Genomic DNA, 23,366 nt, shown 5'->3' with positions numbered 1-23,366 from the left:
TGAGTCTACGGCGACTTGATGAAGTGCCCCCAGCCATGTGATGGGACATGGCCTCAGTGCATGACAACTCATTCGTGGTATAGGGGCTTCAGGGCACATACCAATCATGCAGTCCTGTGGCCTACTGCTCTAGGGGCCATAAAGAAGCACCTGATGAAAGGTGAAGTACACATAACTTTTACTACTAGAACTACTAAGGCTACCAGTGTAAGCATCCTGCCCCTTGTACCACAGTGCTTGACCGTCCATCACCATGGCTTTTGGTGAGACACTAACCAGTCTCTTGAGATCTATAGATCCTTGATGTCAAAGGAAAACAAAAAGAATTCAATAATTTCTTCAAACTGAACATACAGGATCACTATATACTGGGAAGTGTGCAGCTTATTCAGATCATTTGTATGTTAGAGAGGGCTCACTCCCTTGCTCATGTGGAGTGACCCTCACCAGTCATCAGTTGAGTGTATGCAAAACATAATAAATTGTAAACAGGGTAAACAGGACATTAAAGCAATGTGGACGCAATTATGCAGCTTGTCAGAAACCTGCCAGGAATATTGATATCACCAGAGTAACCTTGGGAACTGTTATGAACTGGGTGAAAAAAGGAAAGAGCAAAAAGCAAAAAAAAAATGCGTAAGCAAATTTCTTTGAAGAGTCTTCTTGGAAGCATTGGGGAAAGGAAGGACTGAGCTACATAATTGGACACAAAGACTTCTGGTATATCACCTGAAAGGATGCATAGGACCCCCCCGTCTGTGCCCTTCACCACCCCTATCTGCATTTGAAGAGGTAGTTCTAGAGCTGACAAGCAGTCTTTGAGTGCATTCCAATATGCGGCCTCCCCGTCCTCCACTTGTGCTTGTTGGCCTCGCCCCACCTCCGTGGAGAAAACAATACCATTTCCCCGCTGTCAGCCTAGCCACAACAACTTTTGGTGGACTGTTTTTCATCCACCATTCCGATTGCAAATGAGAAACTGACATTAGAATTGTGCTTTTGCAAGATATTGAATTAATTTTCTGTCGTCGGTGACATCATCATGAGGTCACAAGGAGGCAAGTGAGCAAGGGAGGACCGAAGTCTGCATATTGGAATCCACCCTTTCTGTCTGTTTTTCTTCCATTTTTCTCTTTCACTTCCTTTTGCAGGTATCCATGAACATTTTTCCTCTGGAGAGATTTTTTTTTTTAGTGTGTGGAAATGCATTTGTAGTTTGTAGTGGTCATGCAACCTTAAGAATGCTAATCTTCATCTAAGGTTAAGGCAAGGAGAAATACCGATAAGAAACCAATGACTGCTGTGCAAACCAGGCCATCTGCGTGTTTAAGCCTGAAGCTATGGGCCATGTGACTATCTGTGTACTTTGTATTACGTATGGGACAAATAACAAGAGTAGAGGAGGTACGTGTTGAGATGGCCTGTATTTTTCCCTGATGGAGTAAAGGGGGAATGTGACTGAAAAGAACAGCAAAGGATTCATCATCAGTCAACATTGACATCAATAAAGACAGTGGGCCGAGAAAGGGAGTGATCTTTGACTTTGTGGTTTGTGGAGGACAGTCTTGTATAAATCTAATCTACACATTAAATCATCTACGCAACAGTACCCGAGTATATTTAACGTAAGACAATAAATTCCTCTTTTCTCCTTTTGGATGCGAATAATGTGGACATAACAACTACAACACAGACTGCAGTGGAGAAAAACCTTTAATCTCTTTTTCAGATATGTAATCTCGGTGGTGTGAAGCAGTCTTGTATTTGGTCAACTAAAGCCGCAAACTGTATTTATAAAACTAGAGAGGAAGGAAGAGAGTGATGAAGCTGCCAAATTTGCTGACGTCTCTCCCAAACCACTTAAGTAGAATTGAAAATGACCTTGCTTGAAGAGAGCACAACAACATGGAGGGCACACACTGGGTTTGAACAGTAAAAGGTAAAATGGCCAGCCTGAAATAGGTTGATATACATCACCCCCCCCCCCCCCCCCCCCCCCCCCCCCCCCCCACACACACACACACACACACAACATACAAAGCCACATTGACGTGTTTGATGAGAGAGGTGGTGCCCTCAACAAGGGATCTATGAGGAGCCAGGCCAGTGTCAATCACAGTTTGAGAAAGTAACAGCCCTGCAACACATCTATCCAGAGGCGAACTTTACATTAGGCAATCCTAGGTAATTTCCTAGGGCCCCAACCAAATCTGCCCTCCATAGGGCCCCCCAACTGTCACAACAGTCACGATAAACGCACAAAAAGTCATCCTAATCTTAAATTGTCATTTTTGTAAAGGAATCGAAGACATACAGTACATGAGATAAAACACTAAAATAGCATACTTGCTCCTTCCATGCCAATCGGTGGTGATGTTTTTAAAGAATGACTTTTGAAGGCCCCCTGTTGTATCATTTCACCTAGGGCCCCAAAATGGCTAGATCCGCCCCTGCATCCATCAAGACAATTTTCCAATCACAACGAGCGTCAAGACAGGCCGACATCAGCTCATCACTGAGTATTGAGGGTCTTCACTTATGAATTAGGGACTAATCCTCGTCTCTGCAATAATAAGGCTATTGACGAAGAGGCACTGGTGCTAACATAACGTCGAAAACGGAATCTTTTACAGGCACTCGTTCCCCAGTCGGCCCATCTTCAACACTCTCTGCTGACACTATTTACGAGGGCATGTGGAAACGTTTTGTCCCCCGACATTGGAGCAACACTAACTGCTGTGTTGTTGAGCGCACAGCGTTCGGGCTATTTTGAGCCGAAGTCTCACTGTCATGTGCTAAGCTTGAACAGCGCCCTGGAACTAGGAGGCGGGGAGGGGTGGCTGGCTGGCCGGCTGGGAGGTGGTGGTAATGGCTGGTGGCTTGGTCGGTAGTGTGTAGGGGTAATGGTTGGGGGTGAGGGTGGTGGATTGAGGTACAGAGAGGTGAGGATTTGGTAGGCTTGGAGGCTGACCCAGGGGTAGTAGGGTCCGGCTCATGTTGTGATGGTGGTGGGGTAGAGGTAGACTGGGGTGGGGAGGCTGGGTTTGTGGGGGGGCTGATGGGGTGAGGGCAGTGATGGATGACTGTGCCAGTGAGTGCCCTACTTGTGTGCCGACCGACCAGGCTAGTCTGGAATCACTCTGCCTCCTCAGAGAGAAAAGAGAGAGAAGAAAGAGAAAGAAAGGAAAAGAGAGCAATTTGCTGCCCTCAGCCTCACATATCTGCTCATTTGAGCAAAATATTTTCACAAGGGAAAGAGGTCATGTTCCCAGCAACATCGTCATAAAAGAGAATGTATGAGAAGAGGTGAAAGAGAGAGATGGGTGTGCAACAGAGACATATTCAAGGAAAAGAGAGATAAAACTGTAGGTGACTGCCCACAACACAACCCTTAACATTGATAGTGGGTTCGATGTCAAGCAGCCTTCAGGGAAGAGAGAGAGAGAGAGAGAGAGAGAGAGAGAGAGAGAGAGAGAGAGAGAGAGAGAGAGAGAGAGAGAGAGAGAGAGAGAGAGAGAGAGAGAGAGAGAGAGAGAGAGAATGATAGAGAAAGGAGTAAAAGAAAAGAAAGAGGATTGAAGTGAGTGCATTCGACCCGGTAACACAGTTTTTTTTAGCAAAGTGAAGGGAGGCCAAGATTCTGCCCAGAGGATTCCAGAAAAATTGAATTTAAGCATTTAATCAAATCACAACATAGGTGGTAGGTAGCGCTGGTGTTTGGTATGGTACAACTGAGTGCCTAAGTGGCCTTCATGTTTTGTGCAGATCCAATATTTCACATCTCTTCAGTTTTTTTTTTTTAATTTATGACCAGCTCTTTTACCAGAAATGAATTGGGTAGACACACAAAGTCATAAATAAAAACATATACTGTATATCAGATGTGATATGCTTCATGAAGTGATTTGTTTTTTGTGGAAAGCCTCGTTAAGCCTTTGAGCCTACATTTACATCATTGTCTTTCTTCACCACTTGATGAACACTTAATGTCATTTTATGTACATAAAATGGTATATTACTTGGAAAAAAAAATGACACGGAGGTACCAAATATTTACCGGTACCTGAACAACACCACTTCACCAAATCAGTGCTGTTAAGGCCTCAGAGAAATTCTCTTGCTGTGAAGCCAGTAAAATCAACTCTACAGTTGCAAATATAAATACATTATGTGTATGTCTGTGTGTGTTGGGCATGTGAAAGCCACAGTCCATTTCAGGGAGATCTAGTCCCAAAAAAAATCCTTTGCATCCTCCATCTTGGGCAGCAAAGAAGATAAGTCCAAAGAGGAGGAGCGTTGAAGGGCAGAGAAGGAGGGCCCCGAGGCCAGGGAGGGAAGGAGGTGTCCCTCACTCCTGGCCCTAAACCGCCTGCTTCTCCTTGGCCGGCTCCTCCTCCTGGGCCTCCTTGATGCCGCGCTCCACGTTCCAGTCCTTCAGGCCCTCGGGCAGGCTGGTGTCCTCCTCGAAGCTGCCCGTGCCCTCCACAAACTCCTCGTAGGTGGAGCGCTCCAGGAAGGGTCGCGGGCCCAGCAGCTCCAGCATGTCGGCCTTGTCCAGCACCTCCTTCTCCAGAAGCCTCTTACCCACCTGCCATGCAAAACACACACACACACACACACACACACACACACACACACACACACACACACACACACACACACACACACAATTAAAGGAGTCTCTCACCCACCTGACGACATGATGACATACACAAACCTATGGATCCGTGACATTTCAGCAGTAGCACACGAGAGGGTGGCACAAAGACAGCCAGTGACACTATTGTATGGATTTTTTGTTTTTTTGATTTTAGTGAACTATACAAGAAGCATATTCATTACAGCACATCAACCACCAATTACTAATTCATTTCTGGGCATTAAGTGCTGTTACTCCACCTGACGTCTGAGCCCCCACCCCCCCAAAAAAACGTCTTTCACCCATGTACATTAGATACTTACAGCACCAAGACACTACGTCTTCCTGTCCATTTATTTTCTAAGTATATTCTTGAGCTTTTCAGCCTTTAATATGATGAAAATGAGTTGGAGATAGATGGGGTGGGACCTAGGTAACCATGAGATGTACTGTATATGACTGTATGTAACATGAGTGTGTTAGTGCAGAGGGCCACAAGAAAAATCCACTTCACATAATTTGCCTGTACATGTACTTGCAACAGAAAAAGATAAAGGAAGAAGTGTGCATCTATTACATCTGAGACAAAAAGGGCATCTCACCATCTCCACCATCTCCCTCTTGTCCAGAATGAGCTCCATGGTACGCTGGTAGGCCTGGTCCACAAGCTCCCGCACCTCCTGGTCGATGAGCTCCGCCGTGGCCTCGCTGTAGGGCTTCTCCATCACCATCTCCCCCTGTCGCGGCAGGTCAAACGACACCTGGCCCACCTTGTCACTCATGCCAAACTGCACTATCTGGGAGAGACAGAGGACGAGAAGAGAGGGTGATAAGATGGGAGGGATAAAAGAGGGAATCCACATGGACTCTCATGTCATGACTGTGCATTGGCAGTGCGATTTTTGTGATGATAAATGTACAGCAGACCAACACCAGCACAGGTTTTGATTGGTCTTGAAAACTAAATTGAATATGCTTCAAATTTTAACTTAAAGATGACGACACTGAAAGAAAACAAAGATTCTGGAAATGTGAAGTTGCAACCAACGTCTGAATAATAGTACAAGCACTTAATGTATGCAATGCAGCCATTACTAACTCAACACCTCTGTTATCAACTCAAGAACTGTAAACCGGGGGTGGGGAACCTATGTCTCGAGGGCAGTTTACGGTGTCCATGAAATATAACATGTAAAGCAATCTTAGAAATTAGATTTGCAATACAATTAAGTTATATTTTCAGAGGACCTAGTGAAGGTGGGGTCTGTTGTAAAGGTGGCCTCCTTCAATATAGGTCTAAAGTGCAAGGTGAAATCCTGGTTTGTGTTCATAGTACGGCCTTTGGAGGACATTATAAAATTTGAAGTGGCCCTCGAATGAAAACGGTTCCCCACCCTTGCAACTAAGTTGGCTGAGTGGTCAATTCATGATCCAGCAAAATAGCAGGCAAGAGGTGACCATCTGCGTGTGTAATAACATAATCCAATTGAGCTACAGGTAATGTCATCATCTGAGGATCTCCGTCACTACCCAACATGTGACTCCTCAGTGCACAAACACGTAACGACTGGATGAAATTCATTTTAATTTCACACTGACACGCATGCATGTTTGCACTTGAAAGCTGAGAAACGACCAACCATTGGTGGAGAGCTGGGACCCGTACTTGTAGCCAATGTGAGTTACCGTAAGTCGTTATGGAGATAAATAACTTCGCTGATGCGTCGATTGTCTACCCCCTTGTAAACGCGGATAAATAGGTGGATATGTTGACGTAGTGGTTGACTTCACCCAAAACACATTGGGTTTCTAATAGAAGTGTAAATAATAATTGTTTTGAATCAAGGCAACGATCTTACAGCCGGCAATTCAGTTCATCGATTTGTCCATAAGAGAATTGATTTATCGTTATTAATCGATTTTGTTCTGATATTTCACTCATTCTGTGAGGTATTTAAATTTGGCTCACACAGAAATAATAATACTGAGTGTAATAATGTTGGTCCTCAAATAAAATGCATGTAGATATTTCAGCTTTTGTTTATTTATTTACTGAACATTTCACACTTAAGCCAAGCCTGTAAAGTTTAATAAAATATGGTCTTTGACTTGAATCGAAAATAATCGAATCTCTGGCCAAAGAAATCGATGTCAAATCGAATCGCCACAAAGGCACTGATTTACACCGCTAGCTTCCAAGTGATGGTACCAAAGATGACCCGACTGCAAGAGGGCGGCTGGCTTCCGTACCTGGGCGTAGGCTGACTGGGTGACCTTCTTCAGGTCGTCCTGGGCTCCCGTGGTGATTCGGCCAAAGAACACCTGCTCCGCCACGCGGCCTCCCAGCATCATGCACATCCTGTCGAACAGCTGCTCGCGCGTGTACAGGTACTGCTCCTTGGGCAGGTACTGGGCGTAACCCAACCCCTTCCCACGGGGAATGATGGACACCTGTGACATGGAGAATACAGATGAGTAGGGGCTGAGTCCCCAGGATCACAAATGGAAGGCTCATGATCAAAACTACACATGGACAGGTAAGAAAAATAAACAATGCCTCATTTGTCAGTTTGCATAAAGCTTTTGATCAAAACATCCCTCACTATTTAAGTTCATGTTGTGATGTCTTCAAAGTAAGATCATCATATCACACCGTGACTGCATAATAAAGAGGATGATTTATCAGTCAATCAAAAAAATACACATCTACTTCTCCATCCACCGCTCTTGTCTACCCACTTGGGGGTCCTAGGCTTATTATAGACATGAGGCCTTGTTGTATTATTTTTGCTGCTATTCACTATGGTGGGCTGACTGTTTAGGGCCCCTACAGAGGGCAGATATCTGTTTATTGGTAAAACCGGCTCAGCCTGCTCTGGTCAATATCTGACATACACTACCTTCAGTAAGGGGTCGGCGTGCTCCAGGAACCAGCCCACGATGGCATGGCCGGCCTCGTGGAAGGCCACGGTCTTCTTCTCCGTGGGCTGCAGGACCTGGGTTTTCTTCTCCAAACCTGTGCAACGTCAGGTATTGCAGACATGAGATGTGGCTTCCCCTATCATCATTCCCATCATTTCTTTATCCGTCTATAATTGTCTCACTCAGTCAAGCTTGTAGAGTTTACAGTGTTTTCTTGAGTTGGTAACTGAGAGGTGTTGAGTTAGTAACGGCTGGTATGTACTGTATACATTCAATGCTTGAAGTTATTATTAAGCCTTTTTTTTGCAACTGTAAATTTCCAGAACTAATTTCTCTCTCAACTTTGTTCTTCCTCCTTCATTGGCGTCATTGTTTCTTTTGCGGTCATTCTCTTTCAGCTAAAATAAACGCTTGGGCTCACCTCCAATCACCCTGTCGATGGCCTGCTCAAAGTGCTTCACGGAGACGTGCGCGTTCAGATGCCGAGCAGCAATCAAAGCAGCTTCATTACACACATTGGCAATATCAGCTCCTGATAAGAGAGACACCACAGGATTAAGGGTACAGACACAGTTCAACAATAACAACATTCTCCACATCCTGCTAGTGTGGAGATAAAGTGAAGTGAAAGTGAAAGCCCAACTGGTAAACTCCAACTCCCATTGTCATTGTGACACAGCACTCCACAGCACACAACAAAATTGCATTTATGCTTCACCCGTGCAAGGGAGCTGCCCCAACGGAGCAGTGCGACGGGACGGTACCATGGTCAGGGTACCTCAGTCATGGAGGAGGATGGGGGAGAGCACTGGTTAATTACTCCCCCAATCAACCTGGCGGGTCTGGAGTCGAACCGGCAACCTTTGGGCTACAAGTCTGACGCCCTCACCACTTACCCATGACTGCTCATAAAGAGGGATAGAGGGATACGAGGATGAGCTTCATTGTGTGCACTCTAATGTAGGCTGTGATAAATCTTGCCACCATGATGATCAATGGGACTTGACTTTCACTTTCATGATGCCTCCTAGCAATATAGTAATGTGACCTGAGCTGAACTCACCAGTAAAACCTGGAGTGGATGCCGCCATCCTCCTCGCCAGGGCATCACTGTCCATGCTGGGGTCCAGTTTCAGAGGCCTCAGGTGAACTTTGAAGATGGACGCTCGGCCCTTAATGTCAGGTGGACCTGAAGGACAGACGTATCGGGAATGAATGAATATCCTGCTCCTATCGGAATCAAAGCCCCGAGTTGCCGTTCTTTCCTTTGCCTTACCTCAGTGGTCTCTGTCCCATAGCTCATAGGACAGAAAGAAAAATAATTTGACATGTGCTTAATTTAACGACATTGGGACCATCAATCTTTATGAGGGATCATTAGGTAGTGGTTGTGTTGGTGGTCACTGGACACTGTGACCGTTCAGCGGCAGTGCAAACCCAAAATGCAGCTCCTTACCGATGTAGATCTGCCTGTCAAATCTGCCGGGCCTCATGAGTGCCGGGTCCAGGACATCTGGCCTGTTGGTCCCTGCCAGAACCACCACATTGGTGCTGGTATTGAATCCTGAAGATAGAGCAGAGAGTGTCGATCATGACTCTGGGCTCGAGCGTGGACTACCACAGAGTATATTGTATGGTTATGACGCGGTAGCTAGTGAAAGACTCACTGGCAAATGTACTTTTTATCCCATAAATGTAATAAAGTATTGCGGTGTCAACAATGATCGATTCGGCGATGCAATCCAATGCGCGGCATGGACGATCCAGAATCGATCCGGCAAGTTCCAGAATCGATCCGGCATTTTTTTTAAGTTTCAATTACTTCCATGGATATTTCGGGAGCAAATGAATGTTGAATTAAATAAAAGCACCTCAAAACATTACAAGACTGATACAGACTGATACAGAAAACAGCTAATAAATTGTTGCTCAGTATCTGACTACTTGTATTGCCTCATCATGACTGATTAAACATTTGCTTTGCTTTCAGTAGAAATGTAATGCACTGCAATGCATTGTAGAATTGAATCGGATCGGATCGGATCGCATAGAACCTAATCGCTACCTCCCGAATCATGTGATAGAATCGGATCGTGAGGGCAGCGCCAATCCACACCACTAATAAAGTATGCATCCTTTTGAAAGAAAACTTGATTTTGCTGCAAACATCAGGACACAGCACATCAAAACATAATGGAAAAATACACAATTACTACAACAAACTCAAAACAAGAGACACAGAGCCAAGACAACAATCATACATCAAAAGCAGAAAATCCCAAAATATGTAATTAGAGGCCAAAAAAACAATAAGGCAAATTTTAAAAATGCATAAATAATGGAACGGAAAGCTACATGCATGCAGTTGAGGTTAGCACCTTTTTTGATGCAGCGGAGATAAAATAATTAGAAGGCATAGGAGCTTAGCCATTTTAATTAAACACCCAAAGAGCCCTGAAGCCACTCACCATCCATCTCTACTAGCAGCTGGTTGAGGGTGTTCTCCTGTTCACTCTGGCCACCAAAGTTGCCACCACCTCTCTTTCTGCCCACAGCATCGATCTCATCTATGAAGAGGATGCAGGGAGCGTTCTTACGAGCCATGGCAAACATGTCCCGTACCTACAACAGAACACATATTTCAGAGAAAAGTTAGCAATAAAATCCTCCATCAACCCTAACCACACAATTTCATATTGACTAGGCTGGCTGTACATCACCGCTGTACATGTATAGTGCTATGCAGGGGCGGATCTAGGGGCGGGGCCACAGGGGCCGAGGCCCCTCCTCCAATTTGATTGGCCCCTGAACGGCCCCTGTTCTGACAATCACCTGGCGAGAAAACCAGAAGTGGGGAATTTTTAAATGGTCACTGCAGTTCCACCTCCAAACTGTTGGTGGCAGTGCGCCGATTGCGTCAATACAACTGAATAGTCTTCCTTGAAAAAAATCTAGTGCCTCCTTAAAAATCTAGTTCTACGTGCCTCCTTAAAAAATCTTTGTGATGAACGGCTACCACTCCCCTTCCACGCGAATCAAAGAGGAGCAACAATTCTGTAAACTGAATGCCAGCCAGCAACGAGATGGAAGTTTAACAAGCTGACTTTGTTATTTGGTGAGTCAAATCTTCTTGTTTGTTGTAAGGTTTAGGTTTAGATACTGCACCCATACTTTCTAATCATTGTCTGTTTCCAACCGACCTGTTGTTGAAAGAAGTTTGCAAATGTGGAAGATGGAAAGTGATGATAAAAACGCTCCATTTAACTCCTAGAGAGATCGCAAATAATTAAAGGTGTGAATTATGCTAATCAACCATCGTTAGCAATGCCTTTTAGCCTTGGGTCATTCAGCCTTTTGTATAGCTTCGTTTGTGTTAAGTTATAGCCTACCTTGTATTTCACGTGTAAACATAGCCACTATTTGAACACACTTTCCTATACTTAGGCTACCTGTGTTTAGTCCTTTATGAGAAAGAAGTTAGAATGTTTAAATTCGCCGGTCTGCAAAGTAATCCACTGCACTTGTTAGGCTAGCGTCATCACAATCACAAGTTGTTATTTTGTTTGTTGGAAGGCAATAACTTTGACCTATTTGTTCAACAAATCGAGATGACCACAACTAATTACATGTGTTGCTCTGGAAATGGCATTATTCATTGAGATTGTGTCGAGGAGAAGTGCTCAGTGGTCTAGACTTGTTTTAGCACCCAAATGCCTAGGCCTACTATAAGTTGTACAGCAAGTCCACTTGGTAGCCTAATAAGTACAGTACAAAATAGTTAAGTGCTTAAGCTGTTATAGCAGCCACATAAGTCATGATACTGTGTTGTATGGGTGTAATGTTGCCTACTTATTTGCATTTCATTAAACAAAATAACTAAATTGGAACTATAGGTTATTTATAAGTTGTATTTCTCTTACATGTGACCAATCACATCTTACATGTGACCAACATATTACAGACAAGGTGAATTGCACTAACTGTGATTGTTTTTTTTTCCATTTGCTCTGTAGACCTGTCCCAGTGCAGCAGAGGAGCCAGTGAAGAACAGCTGTGCTGTGCGCCACCTGGACCTGATGGTATGTAGGCTATGCCCAGCCAGTATCCTGTTGAAGTTTGTCAGTTGACAACTATTCATTGCTTAACAATATTAGAGTAGAAGTACTGTATTGATCTAGATTTCCAAAAGAAGATTATGGTCTTGCCACATATAATATACATTTCACAGATCCAATATTTTGCACACATCTGCAGACAGACATGCATACATAGATTAATTTAGCAATTTAAAATGTTTATAAGTGATGGCATAATGGTAATGGTCATTCTCTTCTCTTGCTGTTGTAACCACACACTGGTGTGTTCAGTTCAATATTTTAATTTAAAGGAAAAAAAAAGTTTTCTTTGCATAATGTTTGATATGTTCACTTATTTCTTCTATTTGCTTCTCCGCAGACATTTTGACGTCCAGAGCATCCTGCCATTCTGTATGCACGTAAGATCCTGACAAGAAATTGTGCAACTTATGCAAAAGTTAAAAAACAAGCTGCCATAGTCAGTGATTGCACACTATCCACAATCACAAGACTTAAGCGGTGAACCTTACAATGTACATAATATGCATATTTTGCCACATCCTGAATTTGTGTGCAAACGCAAGAGTGTTTTCCAGTCATAACAGCATTTCTGCCATAGCCATGACTGACTAGGTTGTTATGATACTCCAGCCCATGCTTTTCAAAGCATTTTATAATCAAACTGCTTAGTCCTTAATCCTGTCATCCATAATAACACTGCTATCTGCTCCTGTCTTATATGTTGTTGATTATATTTGATGTGTCATTCATGCACATAGATTGAATAAAAAAATAAGTATTGCAAATTATACTGATTCATAATGTTTTATTTAAGTTTGAAAAGGAATAGGCCTGCTGAATTATTCATTTGTGTATTTGGATAGTAGCGTAGAAGTCGATGGTCTTTCCTGTCAGCATACTGTAGAAAAGTACGTTTGAAAAATGAGCAATATGTAGGTATGATGTATTAGAGTATGCAATACACTCAACAAAATCTGCAAGGCTGGTAGCCTATTAACAATGAGGCTATGATGGGTAATTTAATTCATTAAGACTATGATGTTTTCTTGCCACTTGCTGGATAATGTGTATTGCCTTGTCGCCAATTGATGTTTATCTAAGCCGCGTCATCACTGGATATCAGATGGTGGTGACCCTGTTGGCCCCTGAAGGTTACATTTGGCCCCATGGTGGCCCCTGTTCCTAAAAAAAGGTAGAACCGCCACTGGTGCTATGAGGTTTAGAAATTCATGCAAGTTTTTCATGCTTTCCTTCTGTAGGATCAAAGAAGTTCTATTATACGCTTGACACTGGTTCCAGACTGCTATTCTTCAAAAGTGAGACACTGGAGGTAGCATTAAAATATTCAGGAAAAGTTCACAGGTTCCAAGGGAATTCTTAAAGCAATGTTTGATATGTTTTAGTGTGTTGTCATCTTACAGGCTGGAAGTCAAATCACCTTCACAAAGTAAGCTGAAAGCCCACACAAGGAGGACCATAAAGCAAGTAGAGATGAATGTTCCACAATGTTATCAGCCTATAAACCACTAAGCCGACTATGGAAACTAGGGCTGGGAATCGATCCAAATTTCCTGGATCGATTCGATTCCGATCCAGAAGGTCACGATCCAATTCGATATCGATCTTCTGTACTGCTGGGTTGTCACTTTAACCCATTTATGATTAGAATTCTAAGACCGGCTTTAAAAACCTAAATAGCTCAGCATTTGATGCCCACACAAACATGAAATGCCTTGGTATGAGAGAAAGAAGTGGAAAACTTGGTATGAGAGAGAAAGGTGGGAAAGGCAATATTTACTTGAACAGGCCATGTGTATTTGTGCATGTAGCCTAAATGAATGTGGAGGAGAGCAAAAGGTTGTGGTTGAGAAATAGCACCATTATCATCTTCAAAAGATCGATCCACAAAGTTGTGAATCGATATCACACTTTTTGAGCGTGAATCAATATGGGATCGCGATTCGATCTTTTGAACCCAGCCCTAATGGAAACATTTAATGGTATATACGAGGAAAGAAATGTTGACTCACTCTGGCAGGTCCGACACCCACGAACATCTCCAGGAACTCTGACCCGTTGACGGTGATGAAGGGCACATTAGCCTCCCCTGCGGTGGCTTTGGCCAGCAGCGTCTTCCCAGTGCCCGGTGGGCCGGAGAGCACCGCACCCTAACACAGCAAAGAGACACGCAAAACACAAACATAAACTGCAATCAGTAAAATTATAGGATATATTATACACTGTTTGTGAGATTATAAAAACATACACAAAAACATAGGCTATTCTGCCCTAAAAAAGCTAAAATTCATGACTAATACACATTTCCTCAAAGCAATAAACTATCTCCTCTTCAGTCTTGTGACTGAATTCCATGCCCCATGTTTCATGTTCAAAGTACAGTCAACAATTCAATCAACCTTCAACAGGTTTACCCGATTTATGTCTTGCTTGCACATGCTTTTCTTATTATCATCATCTCATGTTCATTAACCTATGTATGCCTAAAACATTTGCAAAAACACATCTGCCAAGCCATGTTTTGGAAAAGTGCAGTCAGCTAAAAAGAAAAAACGAAATATCTTAGCCTCTGAAACACATAAAACATGAAATAAAATGCAGTTACGTGCAAAAAAAAAAACAAGACCTTCATCTTGCATTAGAACTTGTTCATTCAGCTCTAACATTCCAACATGTTAAATTAAAAAAAAAAATCTCATGGGCCTAAAAGTTGCAACATGCTCCAGAGGGTAAATATTGTGCTACGCAGCATCTGGCATAAATCACAGTAAACTACTTTGACCATGAAAAAGAACTGTTTGGACAGATACTGTACATTCTCTCATTTGTTGGCACAGTGCGTAACTTCGTACCTTTGGAATTTTGGCTCCTAGATCTTTATACTGCTGAGGGTTCTTCAGGAAGTTGACAAACTCCAGGATCTCCAGTTTGGCTTCCTCACATCCTGCTACGTCCTTGAATTTCACTTCAATGTTGTCCTTCATCATTTTGGCATTCGACTGGCTCATGCTAAAAAGCCCGCCCCTTCCGCCTCCTCCACCTCCTCCCATTGGCCCTCGTCGTAGAGTGAAGAGGAGAAATCCAATCAGCAGCAGAGTAGGAATGATGCTCATCAGGAAGGACCTGTTGAGAAACAAAACTATTTAGAAAGGCTGGTAAACCACCAAGCTTACAGTAATGATCCACTGGAACTTCGCATTACACTACCCTATAGATTTACGTTGAGACACGAATACAAAGTTATTGCAGCGCCTAAGCTGCCATTGCAGCGTGTCAAAAACTTCAGAAATCTCCAAGTGTATGCAAATTTATTGTGAGTCGCAGCCATATCACGAGGTATATGGCAGAGAATCAGTCAGAGGCTGCAGCGCATCAGCCAGGGGTGAGGTGTGCAGTGGTGCGGTGACAACATAGAGCAGTTTCACATACAGTATCATTAAATCCTACAGTTACCAAAGTGCCTTTGAGGAGGGTAGTGCAGCGTTTGGTGTTGGGACGTAAGGGTGTATGGCATGTCTGGTGGACATTCACCATAAAACTATGTTTACACACATCGCTACTCGCTCGGTGAGTTAAGTGAATAGCGAGCCGAGGAGGCAAGGAGAGTACAAGTGATGCGATGTGGGCAGAAGATAAAAATATTTAAACTTGAAGCGAGGGGAGTAAGCAAGTTAAGTTTTCACTTAATGGCGAAATCGCCATTTCACACTGAAGAAGGGTGTAAGCCCGAAACGTCTGTGATGTGAGGCGATTCAAAATGAAAAAAGAAATCTGATGAGTGATTCTTTATTCACTTTCTTTTGAGATTTGAGTTCATTCATTGACGAAGTTAAGTACCCAGTGTAAAGTATAAGAAGACAAGGTGTTGAGCGCGCTTCCTGATCCTTCTGAGTAAGCAAGTTACCAATTGGAATGCACCGTTTGGATTATTGGCAGTTAACTTCTCCCTTTTGCAATAGCAGTTAAACCCGCTGGAACGTTCCATGCGTGAGTGGCAAGTAGGGGAGTCAGTGAGAAGCCAGAAACGTATGTGAATGTATCTTAAGGCAGAGACCAACATTTCTTCATTCAAGTAAGGAAACATGAATGTGAAATTAATAGGCCAATTCTTCTTTGACCACTGGTCAAGCAACTTAATCTGATGTCAACTTGGCCTACCAGGCACAATCAAGTAGAAATCATGTAAAATATTCACAACCAATCATGCACCCAAACAAACAAAGCTGTATGTTGTGTAACTGTGTTCCTGCGCAGTCCGTCACTCAGGGCTAAAACTCGCCATCCACCAATTAATGCTACAGTTCAGGTATGGGAGGTAGAGCACGCTGAGCATAAGGACCAGTTTGATAGCCCAGTGTAGCTGTTGTTGCAATGCAGTGTATTGTTTGCGGAAGTCTACCGGAAATAAAAGTTAAGGCCTTAGAACATTCATGCTTTGTTTTTGTTTTGACCGTGGACATTCCATGAAACCGTCTATAACCAGAGGACTCACCCATCACTCTCGGAGCTGTAGACCACAGCTACCCTGCGCTGGGGCTCCAGTCCCAACTCCTGCTGAGCCGTCTCAAGGTTCCTTTCAAACGTGTCCACACTACCAATGTTGAACCACACATAACTCTGTTCACACACACACACACACACACACAATGGGACCCAAGATTCAGCATGAGCAGATAAAGACGTGTCAGTAAGAATAAGATTCCATTAACTAACAATACCACAAACTCAGAAACAAATACAGTGTTTTTCTTGTTATCGACTTACCCCATCTCCAGCATCTGCTCTGGGCACTAAGATTACTCGCACATACTGCTTGTTCACCACCTCCAAGCGGTCCACCTGTGACAATCCCAATAAATTATAAAACATTGTATTTGTCTTTTTTATTGTATACAGTCAGCAGTGCGAAACACAGAATGAATGGTGGCAAAATAAATGGGGTACACGTTACACCCAAAAACAAACAAAGATGCCCACTCACCAATCCTCTATCCAAGAAGCGATGGACAAAGTCTTTCCATGTAATTTCCTTTCCCCGGTCTCTAAAGTTTAGGTAGAGAAGCAGGGTACCGGAGAATCCACCTGCGATTAACAATAGCTGCTGGAAGTCCTTATCATTCCATGGGAAATCACCCTGAAAACACCAAGGATGATGCAGAGTGAGAGAGAATGACCTAAGTTCAGTCCAGTTTAACTTTTTTTTTTGCGTTACGCCCGTCAACTACCCATCTATACAATAGCAAAGGAGGTTAAAGCAATACCTTTTGGAGACGACTCCACCAGTCTTTTTTCCCTCCTCCTCCACCTCCTTTTCTCCCACCTCCTCCTCCTCCACCACCACTGCTGCTGCTGCTAGAGGGCTCTGACTCTTTGGGATTTTCCCCTGAGAATCAAAACAGTTTGAAAATGTACAATGAATGAACATCCTTCAACCTCCAACAACGTGTGCTTACTTGTTACAGCCAGTGTTTATGATTATGCGACACCATCCATTGAGTGTGTAGATGCAGTGGTACAATGCAACTACAAACCTTTTGGTGATTCGGTAGAGTACCGGAGTCTGTGCTTCAGATGAATGTCAGCATAAACTGATGATGGCCTGGAGCACTTCGACAGGATTGTCTGAAAAACCAACAAAGAAAACATTACATATGCAGAGTAGTAGACTCACAACAGTGACTCAAGCAGGCGCTTCCGCTAACTTCACAGATGCTTAATCATCATGACATAATCACAACTTTGGACCACCAGTTACAAAACGAACAGTTTGTAATGTCACAGACCTAACATACGACAATGGTAGGCTAGTGCAAACCTCCTTAACAATAATTTCCTTCGACACTAAAGCACCATACTTGATTACGGCTTAGCAGTTGGTTGGCGTGATGTAAACATGCGCCCGCTATAACGAGCTAGCTACCTGGTTAGCTAACGGCGAATTGAAGGCTCTGTGCCCGCACTCCGTACAAGGATGTCCTTTAAATTCATGACGAATTAAACATGAATACACCGTAAGCAGCCCTGCATATGTAACACATGCCAACAGGTTAGGTATATCAGTTTCCTTACGTTGATTGCAGGGGCACTGTACCCTCTAGCAGTCAGGATCCGAGCTGTGGTGGCAATGGAGTATCGTCCCAACGACCTTACTCCAAACCGTAGTGGCAAGGCAGCCGTCGACAGTAGCCCCATCATGAGAGCCATGTCTCTGTTGCCGTTTGCCCGCACCCTTTAATAGAGTCTCGGACCTAATCTTGATATCCACCTCCTTTCATGAATTCGCAAGAGGTTTCTTTAGATGCATTCCGAGTAGGTTCAAGTACGGTTGTCAAACAACTTCCAAGATGTCAACCCAAGCAACAGTGGGGACCAGACGATTTCTGGACGATCCGTTATAAGCCTGAGTTTTTTTAGTTTTATAAAGGTTTGTGGGTTCCATGGAAAGCTATGCACTCTTATATTTGTGATACTACCAACAAAAATCATACACACATCAAGATTAATCAACAAACCCATGGGTTTTTGGTTGAACATAGGGTTTGTTACACTTCATTTTCTATCAGGCGTACTTTGGGCTGAATAGGTCCTTCGCATGTGTCACGGACTGCATCACGATTGGCTGGGGCACTCAGAAATCTTTAGCCTATCCGTGGAGGCACTGGCTGGCTTATGAAACTTTGCCCCATGCAATGAGAGTGAAAGGTTTATTACATCTTCCCCATTGTCCTCCGATAGCCTAGAAATACCAGCATTATCGGAGGAAAATGGATAGCTTAATGGTATTCAGATTGTGAGTCGAGCAGCTGAAATACAGCACTACCACTACTAATAATAATTAATTAATTTGTTATTATTGTTATTATTATTATTATTATTATTATTATTATTATTATTATTATTATTATTAGCCTATTATGGTTGTTTTGATACATCTTGTGATGCAGAATCTTGGACACATCCTTAGTGACAGCACCGGGGGTCTCAGGGCAGTGGCGCCAGCAGAAATAAATCCTGTGGGTGGCTAGCTGGAGCTAGGCAAAATCTTGGGGTGGCATACCCGACGAAAACCCAAATGTATTGATCTAGGCTACAGATAGCCTACTGGGGTTGTTATATAGGCTAGATAGCCATTTTGTTTATTATTAGGATTAAGCTTAGTTATGTAGGCATACAATTTTCTATATTGTCTCGATCTCAAGCCCATTGTGTATGATATGATAGCCTATAAAATACAGTGCTGCCAATCAATTTAAAAAATATATATAATATAAAATGTCACAAGTTGACAGACATACACACACACATACACACGTGCAGAAAAAGTGTCTCTCATACTGACACAGGAACTACATTTTCCCAGTGGGTGCCTTGCTCAATTGGCACCTGAAAAAACAAACATATCAGCTGAGGTATATTGGTTTTCACACTAACAAATATCTTCATGAATTTTGGCTGCAAATATAGCACTTTTCAAACAAATGAAGCTAACATTTTGCTTATGCTTTCATTAATGACAGCCCTGCTGACATTCATAAGCAGAATGTGCAAGGGTAGCTTTCTATAAGTTGACCTAGCAAAGGGGAGGACCTCAGACGTTTTGTCAACAAAACAGCAGAGATCCAATATTGATTCAGCAACCATCAATACATCTTCAATTGTTCGACTTTGTTTGTAACCTAAAGAAGGGCTTAGCAAGTTAGCATTCAAAACGGAGTATTAGGGGACAGTTTTTAAGTATGAAATGTTTAACAAGCAGTTCGTTTTTTGAAGTAGCATATCAGTTAACTGCAGGAGGCTAAAATGCCATTTCCTAGCAACAACCAGTTTGAAGTCCTCAACACATTGTTTGTAATCAAATATGGGCCATAACTTTTCAAAAACAAAGCATAGAGAACGTTGTAAATCATTTATTTACAGACTGACACCTTTGTTGTTGTCCATCTCACTGCTGTACGCAGCCTGCCCGCCCGACGCAACTGAAGAGAAATGAAGAGCTTACGTTACGTCTTTCGACTGACTCTCGATTCGAGGGAGGGGCGGGTCTACCTAGCGTAGCTTGTTATCGTGCATGCTGGGAGTTGTAGTTTAGCTAATTCTACAAGCCATGCAAGCCAGCCAGTTTAACAGATTTTGTTGTGGTGGCTAACGTGGTGGCTGAGAGTGATCACGTGGTGGCGGTAGCCACCACTAGCCACCACTTGGAGGCGCCCCTGTCTCAGGGGGTTTCACGTCTTTCAGACCCCCTCACCCAGGCGACCCGACCAGGAGTGATCAGTTCCCGGCCTGTGTCCAAGAATCGTTCATCCACGCCTTGTCCCTCTGTATCCACAGCCATCGTGAGGCTTTCTCAGCAGCTTCCGTAGCTGAGCAGATGGCTCTCCTCTTCCTTGCCCTTATGATGCCTAGGAGGCTGTTGGGCCCTACAGAGTGACTTCCCTGCAAAGCCCCTTCCCCCGACTTCAATGGGCAGGCATCTTGCACACCACCCCCTGCTACGGCAGTCCTCCACCAGCTCTGCGTATTTATTCCTCTTCCTCCCACTGGCTTCCTCCAACCTCTCCTCCCAAGGCACCGTCAGCTCCAACATGATGACCTGCTTGATGACCTGCTTATTATCAGGAGAAGCCCTTATTAGTGGTAGTAGTAGTAGTAGTAGTTTCTAGTATTAGCAGTAGGCCTAGTTAGTAGTAGAAGGCAGCCCACCACTAAAGCGACTGTGATACAGCGACAACTTGTGACCTTTCTGACCTTTGATATGGTGTGCGGTCAGTGTGCTTAAATTACCAAGTTTTTCTGCACTTATTGTTTTTGTGTGTGTGTGTGTGTGTGTGTGTGTGTGTGTGTGTGTGTGTGTGTGTGTGTGTGTGTGTGTGTGTGTGTGTGTATGTATTAGTCACTTTTTTGATTGTGTGTGTGTGTGTGTGTGTGTGTGTGTGTGTGTGTGTGTGTGTGTGTGTGTGTGTGTGCGCGCACGTGTGAATGTATGCGCTCATGTGAATGTATGCAAGAGCTTGTGTCTGTGTGCGTGTGTCTGTGTGTTGTGAGTGAATGCATGTGAAGCTGCAGGGAGGACCTCATGGATATTGCTAAGGACTCACTGCCACTCTGACTGCACCCCAGTGTACCTTCCTATCCCAGCGGTCACTCAGCCACCACACCGCCCCCTCATGACAAACTGTGGCGCAGTATTTGGCCTTCATCAACATGGGCATGACATGGCGCAGTATAGGACCTGTTATAAACATCAAGGCCATGTCTAACTGTGACACGGCTCTGCATAAGGCCTTAAAGGTACACTGTGCAGGAAATGGTCAAAAAAGGTACTGCAACTATGCTGCTCACTGAAACTGGGCTGCCTTTTGCCAAATTTGATCTTTACATGAAAGTTTACTAAGTAATAAACAAATATTTTCTAGTACGGTCCAAGTAGCGTCATTTTTGCAGCTAAAAATGGCTATTTTTGGAAATTCAAAATGGCGGACCATGGAGAAGATCCCCCTTTTCATGTATGAAATGTGCATTTTTTCCAGTCATAATGAATACTTAGATTTTGATGGTGGTGGTAAGTATTAATGAAAAAGGTAACATTAGTGAATGGGCAGCATGAATTCTGGAAATAAACAACTAAAAATCTCACACAGTGTCCCTTTAAAGAACACGGTATGGGGTTATTTTCTTACTATTTGAATTTTGTTCAAAATCATGTTATTTAAGGATTGAAGGTGTAAGTCGGCTAGAAGTATAGCAGCTGACTGAAGATGTGACGTGATGAAATGTTTCAAGCTGCCTCTATGTCACCAAAAATCACTACAGCGCTGGATTTACCAAACTGGTCCTTTTTTTACCTTCCAATATGCAATGTATTATATGTCATACTTATAATATTACTGTATCTACAACATGTTGAATATGCTTAATGGCAATGTTGTAAATTGTAACATGCGTGTAGTGATATGGTTATTGCAATGTGTGAATTTCAAATGAATAGCCATGGTGAAGAACAGCACTAATGTGGTAGCTGTGATGGGGTCAGGGGTGTTTAGCCGTGTGTGGCCCAGGTGAATGATCTTAGGGGTTTGTATGCACTGTTCACCTTTTCCTTTGGATTGTTTGTGTGGAATTTTGTTTGTTATGTTGTTTTTTCCCTCAACATCATTGCAGCATTGTTTGATCCCTTTCACCATGGACACATCTTTCTCTTCAGCAAAGGGTATCCAATCTTCTGTGCCTCTATTTAGTATATTGCTGTCTCTATTTTTTGTCTTTTGTGCATTTCCCACATCTGAAATTGCCGTTCAATCCTCTTGCAAGCCAAGTTGTTTTAGGGGTTTCCATGTATGTAGCGCTGACCACAATGTCTCTTATGTTCTGGCCCCTTTTAAAGCAGAACCTAGGTGGTGGTGATGAGAGATGTTGTAAGCTGGGATCACACTGTTGAATCTTGGCTTGCTGGAGGATTGAACAGCAATTTCAGATGCGGGAAATGTCTTTTGTACTTTTCTGTTTTATCTTTGTTTTGCTGAATGTGTGTATGCCACTACAGGTATCCCTTATATAGTGGGGTGCTGTGCTATTATTTAACGTTGCAATCACACCAGCAAGCCATTGTTTTCCACAGTCCATTATTTAGGCCTACTATCTTCACTACACCAGTGCGGTTTAATATTGAAGCACTAGTGAGTGATCAGCATAGGCCTTACTAATATCTGACAGACTGTTTTTGATACACATTGCCCGAACGTTTGCTTTGTGACTTGCCGTTTGAAAACAAGCCCTTCCACATGTGTTTGTGTGTTTTTCTAGTGTTGAATCTTGGGAGAAGACTTTTATGCATATTTTCACTTTTATGAAGTTGTGTTTTTGTTTTTTTTATTGTGGGGCAGCCGTGGCCTAGTGGTTAGAGAGTTGGTCTTTCAATCTAGGGGTTGCAGGTCCGAATCTCCCCTGACCTCTCCCTTCATCTTCATCCATGGCTGAAGTGCCCTTGAGCAAGGCACCTATAATCCCACATTGCTCCAGGGCCTGTAACCAATACTATGATATAAATAATAACTGTAAGTCGCTTCGAATAAATGAAAGCGTCAGCTAAGTGTAATGCTACGTTTGTATGTATGAGTGGCTGTATGTGTGTATCTGGGGGTGTTGTAGGGCTTAGATACCACTCTGTACCGCCTGCTCTCTCATTCGGTCCAATGAGGGCTTCTTTCCAATATTATGACTCCAGTCCTCGACCTCTGCTTGTGGCCTCGCGCTTCGCTTCACATGACGCCTCACCTCCATGGAGAAAACAATAAAGTTTCCCCTCTGTCATCCTAGCCCAGGGGTGTCAAACATACGGCCCGCGGGCCGCATCCGGCCCGCCAGAGGGTTCCATCCGGCCCGGATGTAAAAAAAAAAATTAATATATATTTTTTTTTTACTTTTTTTTTTTTAATGAAATAACCGAAATGCGCAATTACGGCCCTCGGGGCAAAATCGAGACCTGCATGACATTAACCCAATGGTCCCTCTGTTACACTGTATATATGTAGTAAAGTGCACATATTATAAATAGTGAATTTGTACTGTAACAGGCATTTGATAAAGCTCATATATTATAGACCTCATATATACAGATAAAATGTTAATACTTCTTATTCGTATTGTATTGGTATTGGTTGTAATTAAATAATAAATATAATTGGATTTGT

At 43.2% G+C, this 23,366-nt stretch overlaps 1 protein-coding gene and 1 long non-coding RNA gene across 2 annotated transcripts; one reads left to right on the top strand and one right to left on the bottom strand.

The window, feature by feature from the left end:
• Nucleotides 1-3,652: 3,652 nt before the first annotated feature.
• Nucleotides 3,653-18,040, bottom strand: afg3l1 (AFG3-like AAA ATPase 1). The gene is made up of 16 exons (XM_063196632.1): nt 17,746-18,040; nt 17,208-17,298; nt 16,938-17,059; nt 16,658-16,810; nt 16,441-16,515; nt 16,169-16,293; nt 14,529-14,799; nt 13,689-13,826; nt 10,030-10,183; nt 9,018-9,125; nt 8,625-8,750; nt 7,983-8,093; nt 7,540-7,655; nt 6,890-7,090; nt 5,242-5,436; nt 3,653-4,588 (listed from the first exon to the last, which is right to left on the bottom strand). The coding sequence occupies exons 1-16, from the start codon at nt 17,878-17,880 to the stop codon at nt 4,361-4,363; spliced, it is 2,349 nt and encodes a 782-aa protein (XP_063052702.1). The 5' UTR covers nt 17,881-18,040; the 3' UTR covers nt 3,653-4,360.
• Nucleotides 10,319-12,104, top strand: LOC134446681 (uncharacterized). The gene is made up of 3 exons (XR_010034443.1): nt 10,319-10,676; nt 11,575-11,640; nt 12,017-12,104. It is a non-coding gene; the product is annotated as an uncharacterized LOC134446681 (long non-coding RNA).
• Nucleotides 18,041-23,366: the final 5,326 nt, after the last annotated feature.

Source organism: Engraulis encrasicolus, chromosome 4, assembly GCF_034702125.1.
Source record: "Engraulis encrasicolus isolate BLACKSEA-1 chromosome 4, IST_EnEncr_1.0, whole genome shotgun sequence".
In the NCBI taxonomy this organism is placed as follows: Eukaryota; Metazoa; Chordata; class Actinopteri; order Clupeiformes; family Engraulidae; genus Engraulis; species Engraulis encrasicolus.
This window is presented reverse-complemented; position numbering and strand designations above follow the sequence as displayed.

Excerpts from the sequence above, each read along its gene's own strand:
- afg3l1 (XM_063196632.1), bottom strand. The coding sequence starts at position 17,880 with ATGGCTCTCATGATGGGGCTACTGTCGACGGCTGCCTTGCCACTACGG. Across the intron at positions 16,516-16,657 it reads GCTTCTTGGATAGAGGATTG|GTGGACCGCTTGGAGGTGGT; the intron begins GTGAGTGGGCAT and ends GGATTGTCACAG. Across the intron at positions 7,656-7,982 it reads CATCGACAGGGTGATTGGAG|GTTTGGAGAAGAAAACCCAG; the intron begins GTGAGCCCAAGC and ends GACGTTGCACAG.